The sequence below is a fragment of the Chanodichthys erythropterus genome, chromosome 9 (genome assembly GCF_024489055.1).
Source record: "Chanodichthys erythropterus isolate Z2021 chromosome 9, ASM2448905v1, whole genome shotgun sequence".
NCBI lineage: Eukaryota > Metazoa > Chordata > Actinopteri > Cypriniformes > Xenocyprididae > Chanodichthys > Chanodichthys erythropterus.
The window spans coordinates 36609972-36622344 of NC_090229.1; the positions used below are offsets into that span (position 1 = coordinate 36609972).

General features: G+C 34.6%; 1 protein-coding gene across 1 annotated transcript; it reads right to left on the bottom strand.

The window, feature by feature from the left end:
- Positions 1-501: 501 nt before the first annotated feature.
- On the bottom strand, positions 502-9922 carry gins4 (GINS complex subunit 4 (Sld5 homolog)). The gene is made up of 7 exons (XM_067394086.1): positions 9635-9922; positions 7919-8005; positions 7498-7611; positions 5576-5673; positions 5263-5351; positions 3016-3106; positions 502-1952 (listed from the first exon to the last, which is right to left on the bottom strand). The coding sequence occupies exons 1-7, from the start codon at positions 9731-9733 to the stop codon at positions 1856-1858; spliced, it is 675 nt and encodes a 224-aa protein (XP_067250187.1). The 5' UTR covers positions 9734-9922; the 3' UTR covers positions 502-1855.
- Positions 9923-12373: the final 2451 nt, after the last annotated feature.

Consider the following 12373-nt stretch of genomic DNA (forward strand, 5'->3'; position numbering starts at 1 on the left):
GAAATAATAGCCAAAATTAACACTTGCACGACATTTTAACCCTGACATGTGAAATAATAGCCAGAATTTAACACTTAAACGACATTTTTAACTCTGTGAAGCCTGACAGGTGAAATAATAGCCAAAATTAACACTTGCACGCCATTTTAACTCTGTGAAGCCTGACAGGTGAAATAATAGCCAAAATTAACACTTGCACGACATTTTAACCCTGTAAAGCCTGACAGGTGAAATAATAGCCAGAATTTAACACTTGCATGACATTTTGACCCGTAAATCCTGACATGTGAAATAATAGCCAGAATTTAACACTTACATGACATTTTGACCCTTTAAAGCCTGACAGGTGAAATAATATCCAGAATTCAACTTACATGACATTTTAACCCTGTAAAGCCTGACATGTGAAATAATAGCCAGAATTCAACACTTGCATGACATTTTTGACCCTGTAAAGCCTGACATGTGAAATAATGGCCAGATTTTATTTTTTTAATGGGAAGAGTTTATTTAACCTTTAGACAATTTATATGATATAGTGTGAATATGGAGCTCAAGGAGGAAAAAAACACCTTGATTTTATTCAGAGGCTCAAACTGAGCAAAAATATACAATTTGGTGCAGATGCTGATATTTATATGGCAGAAATGTATAAGATGAAATTCTAATAGCTCGTAAAGTAATGAGATCTTTAAGATACTTAGATAAAATGCATATAAACATCAGTCATCACGCTATATCTTCCAAGAATACATCTTAGATGATATTTAAATGCTTAGTTTTATTCTTCTAGCAAAGATCAGTATAATTAAGATTTCACAGCAAAGACACATGTACAATGACGTGAAGGTGGACATTTTACCTTGCTAAAAAGTCTGACATATCAGACGACAGCAGGTATGTAGTAGATTGTGACCAAGTTTTTTCAGCAAAGTTTTGATCATGTTGATAATTTAGATGCCTCAGAAATGCATGTATTACATATCATTTAGCAGGCTATATAGGGTTGATAAGAGTATTTTTAAATATTGTAATTATTGCTTTAACCATCATGAAATTAAATTTTAAAGTGCATATTAGTAAGGCACTTAAAATTGAAGTAGCCTACATCTGGCTGAGCAATAAACAATAAAATGCAGTTTTCAAAGTTTTGAAATTCTTATATATAAATATTGGCATGAGAATATTGTGAAAAAGTATGATTTAGAAACACAAAAACAGGTTTTTACTAAATAACTCCAAGTATGTTGTGATTTTCCACAAATGATTAAAAATAATTTTCCGTGGTAAGTAACATTATGCCATAAATATTGTTTACAAATTTGAAGAGTTTAACAGATATGCTAGCTGTAATATGATACCAAAACATGCAGCAAACAACACAAAAAACATGATGGGCCAATATAGAAACATAAATAACACATTTTTATTCTAGCACGTCAGCAAAACCCCAGTGACCATTTAAATGACCACATACAGTTCATCCGAAACAACAACTTCCCATTTACAGAGAAAACCACACTTTCGTCAGGTTTACTAGTTTATGTGATGAAATATTGCAAATAGGTTGCAATAACCCACGTGCATTCAGAGTGTCAGGGCCAATAGTATTTATACTACTGTGTTTTGAACATATGCATTTGTCAGAATACACTGAAGAATGTTTGTTTTTACAGATAATAATCCACATTGCTTTTACGTCAGTGTCATGATGTGAATTTTAGGTTCAAACACAGGGACATGTTCAGGATCTGTATGGTACTTGGAAACGGATGTTCACAGCCGGACATCATCCATGTAAGGCTGGAGTTCACTGATGATCTGTTCCTCATTCTGTTCCTGAGGCTCTCCAGGTTCAAATAAGTTGCACTGCACCGCTGGACACTAGAGGCGCTATAGTACGGTAACGCATCAGGTGCTGTGAACCTTCATCCAAGTCCACAACATACTCCCTGAGACAGACAAGAGCAAAACAATACTTTTATGAGTTCACTTATATTGCTTTACGATCTCAACCAGCTCATTAAAATGAAAAAAATGCTGCCCCCTATAGCAGACTGTGTAATGTTGTTGAAAAATCCCATTATTTTATCACTAACAAAAAGGATTTCAAAGCCATTTTATTCATTACCCTTCAGTTCTGTGTTTGTTTATGAAACAGAAGCTCTGTTACAAAAAATTTACTGTTGCACAGTGAAATTTTGCAGATGAAACCCGGCCATTTGAATTGGAATCCATGCAATCGAGTTTCACGTGAGGACGAAATATTTCTCCATACAGATTTCGCAAAGAGTTGGCAAAGTTGGTCATGCAAATTTGCCTCACTGACCAATGTAAATCAACATAATCGGCTAATGATGTATGAGAAAAATAAAAATGACGCAATATAGAGATAAAAGTTTTCCACCACGTAGCAATGATATTTGGGTTACACCCTTGATGCAAATGAAAATTAAACCTCAGACTCATTTGGCAAGATCAAGAGCAGCAACCACACAAAATATACCAAAATCATGTAAAGACTTGCATAAATACAGAATGAGTTTTTAATTAAAGTTCAAAGAGGTTTGATCTCTCATTTTCATACAAACATTCATAACTCACACTGTTGTAGAAGTCAATATGTGCACTGCAGGAGTGATTACAAGGGAATTTAAAGAGGACTTGATTTAGTTTTTAGGCTCTACTAGAACAGGTTTTCATGCTTGAATGTTCAAAAAACACATTATTTCCCCCATATTTGACATTGTTGCAGCTCCTCTTCTCAAAAGCACAATGTGCTCAGATTGGTCGGCTGGAGCAGTGTTTTTGTGAAATGTTTGGGAAATGTCCCTCCCCTTAACATAACCACCAGTTTCAACACACTACTAACTAACTCAACCAGGCCCCGCCCCTTTATTCTGTGTATGCCTCTGTCAGGAAACACTGAGGCTGCTTTTAAATTTGGCCAAAACAGCCTTTGCATTGGAAGAGTGTGTGAGTGCTTTGAGCGAATGGAAATGATGGTGTTAATACCTCTGCTCATCTGTCTCAGGCTCCACCAGGATATTCTCCTGCCTCTCTTTCACTCTCAGGAACACGAACGAGTCCAGACACGGCTCAGGAACTTCACACAAACACACAGATGCACCAATGAATCAATGGCTGAAGCCATCATGTGAGCTCAAACATCTGGACATACAGTGCTGCACAATTACTTGAATATATAATAAAGATTATGATTACAGCTTATGCTATTAGCTCATCTGAAAAGTGGAGATTACAGCATTTAATTCAGGTATAGCTTGAAAAATGTACATTATTGTTCAAAAGTTTGCGGTTGGCAAGATTTTTTTAATATTTTTGAAAGAAGTGTCATCTGTTCATCAAGGCTACCTTTATTTGATCAAAAATACAGTACAAAAAGTTATATTGTGAAATATTATTATGATTTAAAAATCACATGATCCTTCAGAAATCATTCTAATATGCTGATTTGCTGCTCATGAAACATCTCTGATTATTATCAATAATGAAGACAGTTGTGCTGCTTCATATTTTTGTGGAAAATGTGATTTTTGTTTTCAGGACCATTTGATGAATTGATAGAAAGTTCAAAAGAACACCATTTATCTGAAATTGAAATTTTTGGTAATTTAAAAGCATTTACTTTTATTTTTAAATCAATTCAATTTGATTTGTTCTTACTGAATTAAAGTATTAATTAAAAAAATCTTACTGACACCAAACTTCTGAACAGTAGTGTATATGCTTTTCAGATCATTTTTTTATATATACACATGCAGAGGTGCACATCAGGATAATATATATATATATATATATATATATATATATATATATATATATATATATATATATATATATATATATATATATATATATATATATATAAATATATAATATAAAATCCAGTCAAAAGTTTGGAAACATTACTATTTTTAATGTTTTTGAACAAAGTCTCTTATGCTCATTAAGGCTGCATTTATTTCATAATAAATACAGAAAAAAAAAACAATATTGTGAAATATTATTACAATTTAAAATTATGTTTTTCTATTTTAATATACTTTAAAATGTAATTTATTTCTGTGATCAAAGCTGAATTTTCAGCATCATTACTCCAGTCTTCAGTGTCACATGATCCTTCAGAAATCATTCTAATATGATGATTTATTATCTGTGTTGGAAACAGATGTGCTGCTTAATATTATTTTATAACCTGTGATACTTTTTCAGGATTCACTGATGAATAAAAAGTTAAAAAGAACAGCAATTATTCAAAATATAAATCAAAATAGTAATGTTTCCAAACTTTTATATATATATAATCTTTGCATAAACACCTTCCACACACTCTGGGCTTTTAAATTGACTCCTCATCATCATCCAGGAGTAGAATATATATAATAGAATATTAATAGAATATATATATATATATATATATATATATAATAGAATATACAGCTATGGAAAAAATTAAGAGACCACTTAACATTGATTTCTGAACTTGGAGTGGTCTCTTAATTTTTTCCATAGCTGTATATAATAGAATAGAATATATTAATTTTATAGAACTGATTGGGTCGTGGAAACACAATTTTTCAATGTAAATCATAATTCAAATAATTTACTGTAAATCCAAATGAATGGCAATCCAAATGAAATGGCAATTACAATATAAAGGGAAATTATTTTATAAATGATGATTTCTATCATAATTGTGCAGCACTACAGGAAAACAACTTGCTGAATTTGACAACCAGTATTTTCTGGCTAGTAAATAACTGTAAAATATAGTATTAAATATACATTTTAAAACATTAACTCTTTCCCCGCCAGTGTTTTTTTGTTAAGTTTCCAAGCAGCACCAGCGTCTTTGATCATTTTCACAAAACTTTCATGAGCCCTAGAAATATTTTGTTGTATAAATATCTGAAAATACAATACATTAAAAGTAAGAGCAGAGCCTCTTCTTTTACACAAAGTAAATACTCTACTTTATTCCAGCTTGTGTTATTTTACATGTGCGTAAGCAATGCTTTTATCACTTGTTTCTGCTGCTTCTTCAATGTGTTTTGATCCAGAGAGTACCTTTTCAGAAGATGTGTAATATCGCCCCCTACCATATAACAGTGAAAACATGGATTGCCGAAAAATTCCGTCAATGGCGGGGAAAGAGTTAAGAAAATGAATTAATGTTGGTTAACTGTCTGTACACACCGTCTATGATGAATCCATTTCAAACAATGAAGCGTTTCTCACCGGCCTTCAGCATGTCGATGTTCTGCAGGTTTGGAGGCATGTGTTTCAGAGCCACGGCTCGCAGGTAAACCTCGGTGTTGGCCAGATACCTAAACCAACAACACAGAAGTTTTGACAAGCGCACACCAGTCACTGTGTGAATTATAAGACAAACCGACAGAACAAGACAAATCACACACAACATGCTGACCAAACCAGCCATGCTTTTAGTAATTAAAAGAATATTCTGGATTAAAGACAAGTTCATCTCTATCAACAGCATCTGTTTGTGCTAAACCACAAGGTCTGGAAAATAGAAAGAGTATGAACTCACTCTTTAGCGAAGGCAAACTCTTCAGGAGAGAGAAACGAAGGATCTCCATCTGCACGTGACTTTTCTTTCTCCAGAACATGAGGGAAAAACTTCTCTATCTGCAGAAGAGACAACAATTATATGTAGAAGTACTTACCTAGAAAACATGCTTACAGAGCATTTTACCATTGCTTCAACTCTCTTTTAAAGTCTAAACAACAGTGCCATATGATTTCCACAATTTGGAATGCATGGACGAAATTGTGGAATCCAGTCATAAAAACATTTGTGTTTTACTGTATATTGTGGAATGTCATGGATTTTGGCAGATTTTCGATGAGTGAATCAAAATTTGCCCTGAGATTTTCACAGTTTCATTGAGAAAAACTATTGTCATATCATATACACAGAGAGACTCAAAGATTTTCACAAATAGATTTTCATTTTCCATGTTTTAATTTTAAGAGTAAACCTCTGTTGTGCAGCACTTTGTTTGCCAAAACATAAAAGGAATTGTTCAATTTTCATTTGATTACATTTTAAAAGATTAATTAAACTGCTTTAATTAATGTTTTATTTGATTACCACTGTTTACGTCTAAAAATGTACACAATTTCTCAAAAATAAAATTTTATAATGTAAATAAAACATTTAATATAAAACATTTAATAGTGCCCTGTTATTGTAAAAAATGAATAAATTAAAGTTTTATGAATTCAATAGATTACTAAAATGTAATTTAACCATTAAAATGGAGCTCTGAAAAAATGAAAGCAGAAAAAAAAGAAAAAATTACGGAAAACAGAAAAAATAGAATTTGTGAAAAAAATTAAACCGACCTCATGGGGCCCTATTAACTGTGCAAATTCATGTCCACATGAAGGGGTTGATCAAATGACACAGGATGCTAAAGATCCTTTCTGGAGTAGAAATACACCCTAAAACCATCTACAATGACAGCCAGGTATATCCGGGCAAGTCATTTCACTCTGGGGTCGCTATTTCAATCGTGCAAGTGCAGCTCCTATCTCTTTGAATGGGGAAACATCAAATTCTCCAAAGCGGTTCACCAAGCTTATGATTAAATTTCATATTTGAAATCACCAATGAAATCTGACAGCAACTGATTTGTTTCTAAATGCTGAAAACTTTCAGGCTCAACCATAGACTGTAAAAAAAGATGTACAGCGCGTCTCCGCTTCCTTCCATTGTAGAAAAATGAAGCCAAAATATCCCAGTAACGGTCGTTGCCAATTACGTCCTTCGGAGCCCGAGTCAGCGCAGTAGTGATCCTGAGGTGGAGCCGCGTCATCAAGGCCCCGCCCATACTCTCGCTCCCCAAACACAGCTGTCAATCATGATGTTACACACCATTTTATAGCATCAAATAACCAACTAAAACCTTATTGGCAAAACGAACACGTAAACAAAAAGAACTACCTAAAATGACAGAAATTACCTTTGGAAAAGATGATTTGAAATGTTATTGAATTTTTTAGTTTGGCTCGCGTCCCATTCGATTACATGGAGAGGGCGGGGTCTATGACGTATTCTGCAGCCAGCCAACCCGGGGGGCGATCAAAATACTTTGGCATCATTCATCAAGACTTTTGCGGCACACTTGGTCTCAACACTGACTGTTTCTACAGCAACCGCAGCTTGGAACGGCAGCTGCAGTGATGCGATGACTTTACCAAGCAGCGATTGGTTCTTTTACTTAGAAGGCGGGACTTAATCCACCATATTGCGTGTTGCACTTTCTCCCATTCACAGTAATACAAATGCACCGCCTTATATCTATACCTAAATCTAAAGTCTTTGTTTCTGGGTTGGTAACTGAAAGGCTCAAACCCTACAATTCACGAAACAGTCTGTATAATGGGTGTACTGTAATCAACTTGAATAAATGCATCAGCTAAACGACTGAGTCATTCCCAGGATACCTTCTGGAGCCTGGAGCGCAGGTAGCTGCTCAGAACGAAGCGGATGCGATCGATCTCCATGCGATGGACACTGGCCTTCACATCACCTTTCCTCACCCTCTGGAGATTTTCCTCCTGTGTACACAAATATGAAAGTGTACTTCATCAAAAACTATTTTAAATACCATTACATTTTTTTTTACACTTTTAAAAATGACATTTTTCATGTATATCATTATTATTATTATTATTATTATTACACATGCTGTTCCCATTTTACTTTTTACTTTGAAATTACTAGTTATTGCACCAGTTATAGCACATATAGTCCTTCCCCTTTAATCTAAAAGCCTAATATTAATGTAAAAAAGGTCAATTTTATTTGTCAGCTACCTAAATATAACGTACAATGTTTCAGCAAACACTGAACACAGATCCATACCATGTGTGTGAGCTGCTCCATCACACACTCCACCAACTCGGACTTGTTCTCCAACAGTTCTGGAGAAAACTTCTCATTAAGCCAAGCCTGAAACACAGGAGAATGACTGACACACATTAGAAAACGCTATTCTTGAACGCACTTGTCTACTAGAGCTGCACCATTAATCGTTAAAAGGTCGCGATCTCGATTCAAACATTCATGTGAGTACAGTGGTTCAATATTAATATTATAAAGCGACGAGAATATTTTTGGTGCACCAAAAACACAAAATAACGACTTTTCAAAAATATAGTGATTGGCTGATTTCAAAACACTGCTTCAGAGCTTTACGAATCAAATCAGTAATTCGGAGCACCAAAGTCACGTGATTTCAGCAGTTTAGCCGTTTGATAGGAGATCCAAATCACTGATTCAATTCGTAAAGCTCTGAAGCAGTGTTTTGAAATTGGCCCCTCAATATATTGTTGAAAAGTCGTTATAAACGCTCCAAAAATATTGAACCACTGTACTCACATGAACTGATTTAAATATGTTTTTAGTACATTAATGGATCTTGAGAGAGGAAATGTCATTGCTCCCTTTGCAGGCCTCACTGAGTAATCGGATTTCATCAAAAATATCTTAATTTGTGTTCTGAAGATAAACGAAGGTCTTAAGGGTGTGGAACAGCATGAGGATGAGTAATTAATGACGGAAATTTCATTTTTGGGTGAACTAACCCTCTAATTATTCATAACTTGGCTATTCAGAATCGTGGGAGAATCATGATCTCCATTTTTAACAAAATAATCATGATTCTCAGTTTACGCAGAATCGTGCAGCTCTACTCTACAATAATACATGAGAATAGCCTATATCTACTGCATTCATTTTTTAAAAATGTATTTTTCCATAATGTGCAGCACTTTTTAAACAATATGTTTTTAAAACATTTAAACAATATGCTTTTAAGCACATCTGACTGAATTTATGTTCCTCAAGATCTTAAAAAACATTGTTTTTAATTTATTCCTAAATGCATGAAATTATTTCTGTAGACAAAAATTAATTTATACATATATTGTTTACAAAAATATGTTTCTACTTAAGAATTTCTTTAATTAAATTCTACATTCTTTAAGTTTTTCCTCCAACAACTGGCCAGAATCCATGTGACATAAATAATCCCAGAATTGGTTAGCATTTTTGGCCAATACACAACTCATTTCCTTTTGTGTTATTACATAATTGTGATGTGCAGTAAGAAGTGTCTCAGTATTTTGTTTCGTTTTCCACTACATATCTACATCTAAAAATTCTTATATTTTTATTATCAAATTTATAATATCAATATCTAAACATTCTTAAATCAAGAAGACACATTTGCCTGTGAAGCAAAATAACTTAAGATATTTGTTTTTTTGAGAAAATAAATAAATGTAGCGTATACTTAAAATAAGAAAAAAAAAATCTGTATAGAAAAATACATTTAATTCAAAAGGGAAACAATTATTCTTCTTACCTCACTGACAGACCTTATTTTAAGCATTTACTCAATTTTTTTAGGATACTTAATTTAATAATTTTGCTTTTCAAGTAAAATGTATCTTGATTTATGAATGTTTAGATGTTTGTGCTGGAAAACAAGACAAAAATACAGAGTAAGAACATCATTTTTTTTGCAGTTTGAGCTTGCATGAAAACAAATTTCACTGTGTGTGTTATTGTTCTGACCTCCTCCAGTTTAGTGATGAGCTCTGCTGGGGTCAACACATCCTCCTGACCCTCCTCTCCTGCACTGAGATCACTGCCATCTGACAGCCCGTCTGCCATTGCGACACCAACACGCTCTAAACAAAAGTGCTCGAGTTTCAGCTGCACAGTCAACGTTCAGATCTGTCGTCAGAGAATCAGCTCGTCTACTGTAACACTCCTGAAAATCAAACTTCAGTGCGAAATGAAATCCCAAACTTTCAGATGTTTACATCCTCACACTCGATCACTGCGGAAACCTTCTGATAGGGAATTTCGCGCCAAAAAGGAAAAAATGACGCGGCGATGACGTTACCGCGCCCTCAAGCTGGTTGAAGTGGCGCAAATCTGCGCAATTCGGATAAAAATAAAGCTCAAATAAATGCTTGTCGTTTTGTCAAAACCATTTTTTATCGTTCTATACTTAATAGGTTATATAGTTAACAATATATAATTTTAGTTCTTAAAAAAATCCATCAAAAAGACTGTAAAAACACAGATTTTGTGAAATCAGTACGTTAAGGTACATTAATACTATAAGAAACCGTTTTCCGTTTATTTGTGGCAGTATACTGATGTTTATAGCCTGATATTTTTCTCCAGTGCGTTCCAGTTATTGATATTTTATTGGGAAATCTCTTTAAAGTCCCCCTGAAATCAACATTTAAAGGATTAGTTCACTTTCAAATAAAATTTCCTGATAATTTACTCACCCCCATGTCATCCAAGATGTTCATGTCTTTCTTTCTTCAGTCGAAAAGAAATGAAGGTTTTTGATGAAAACATTCCAGGATTATTCTCCATAGTGGACTTCAATGGCCTCCAAATGGTTGAAGGTCAAAATTACAGTTTCAGTGCAGCTTCAAAGAGCTTTAAACGATACAAGACGAGGAATGAGAGTCTTATCTAGAGAAACAATCACTCATTTAAAAAAAAACAAAAACAACTGTATGCGCTTTATATAAACAAATGATCGCCTTCCAAGTGCTTCCGCCAAAACCGCACTTCCGTATTCTTCAAATAGTTTACACTGTATGTCCTACACCTTCCCTATTCTATTTACGGAACGAACACAGCGGCACTTACATTTTTTCCGTAAGTAGAATAGGGAAGGCGTAGGACATATAGCGTAAGCTTTTCGAATAATACGGAAGTGCGGTTTTGGTGGAAGCACTTGGAAGGCGATCATTTGTTTATATAAAGCCGATTGTTTCTATAGATAAGACTCTTATTCCTCGTCTGGTATCGTTTAAAGCTCTTTGAAGCTGCACTGAAACTGTAATTTTGACCTTCAACCGTTTGGAGTCCACTGAAGTCCACGATAAGGAGAAAAATCCTGGAATGTTCAAAAACCTTAATTTCTTTTCGACTGAAGAAAGAAAGACATGAACATCTTGGATGACATGGGGGTGAGTAAATTATCAGGAAAATTTTATTTGAAAGTGAACTAATCCTTATAAATATGTTAGTCTTGTTATGAATAAGCTGGTGTGTTCCAAAACAATGACAACATTCACATTTAGGAGATATAAGCATTCAAAACTTACAGTCTCTCACTTCTGCTAAAATGGATCACGGATTTTCATGACATCACAGCGGAAATCTTCGGTCCAATCAAATGCTGTCTAGAATCTGAAGTCCCGCCTCCTCCTTCACAGCTGACATCAGTCATTTGTTCACACATTTACTAGTTTCTACATGGTGAATGGCACATAGTGCACAATAGAGAGAATAGGGAACGATTCAGACAGTTTAAATATGCTTTTCATTGATACGAATGAAGTCCGTTTTCATGTTAGTGTCACGTGAACCGCCACAGCACAAGAGCATAGAGCGGATCATATGCACGAGTTGGCTCAGACCACAAAAGGTATCGGACTCATTTAAATTCTGCACAGAATGCTGTATATAAGCAATATAAAGGACACTCGGAGGAGAAATGGTTAAAGATTAGAAGGAAACTGAGGTTTTACTGAGTTTAACGGCTCTGGCTGAGCTGTGATATAAACAAAACGCTATTGTCTATTTTAAAAAAGGGGCGGGGCTGTTTGATATATCTTCCTGATTCAGTTACCAGAGCCATTAAACTCAGTAAAACCTCACATTGAATAATGCTGCGCGATCCAACACTCTTCAGTGGGCCTTTTAAAGTTTAGTTCACCCAAAAATGAAAATGCTGTCATTTATTACTCACCCTCATGCCGTTCCACACCCGTAAGACCTTCATTAATCTTCATAACACAAATTAAGATATTTTTGATGAAATCCAATGACTCAGTGAGGCCTGCATAGCCAGCAATGACATTTCCTCTCTCAAGATCCATTAATGTACTAAAAACATATTTAAATCAGTTCATGTGAGTACAGTGGTTCAATATTAATATTATAAAGCGACAAGAATATGATAGAGCGTAATATAGAACGTTATGAATCTTTTGTGTTGGATCATGATTCGGATCACGTGTCAAACCGCCAAACTGCTGAAATCACGTGACTTTGACGCTCCGAACCGTTGATTCATAACGCTCTGAATCTTCCTGAAGCAGTGTTTTGAAATCGTCCATCACTAAATAAGTCGTTATTTAGTTTTTTTGGCGCACCAAAAATATTCCATGAACCACTGTACTCACATGAACTGATTTAAATATGTTTTTAGTACATTAATGGATCTTGAGAGAGGAAATGTCATTGGCTATGAAGGCCTCACTGAGCCATCGGATT

Bases quoted from the DNA above. Each gene is read 5' to 3' on its own strand.
- gins4 (XM_067394086.1), bottom strand. From the start codon at position 9,733: ATGGCAGACGGGCTGTCAGATGGCAGTGATCTCAGTGCAGGAGAGGAG. The intron at 7,612-7,918 runs GTATGGATCTGT...TTGTGTACACAG, and splicing joins TGGAGCAGCTCACACACATG to GAGGAAAATCTCCAGAGGGT. The intron at 5,674-7,497 runs GTATCCTGGGAA...TCTCTTCTGCAG, and splicing joins TGCGCTCCAGGCTCCAGAAG to ATAGAGAAGTTTTTCCCTCA.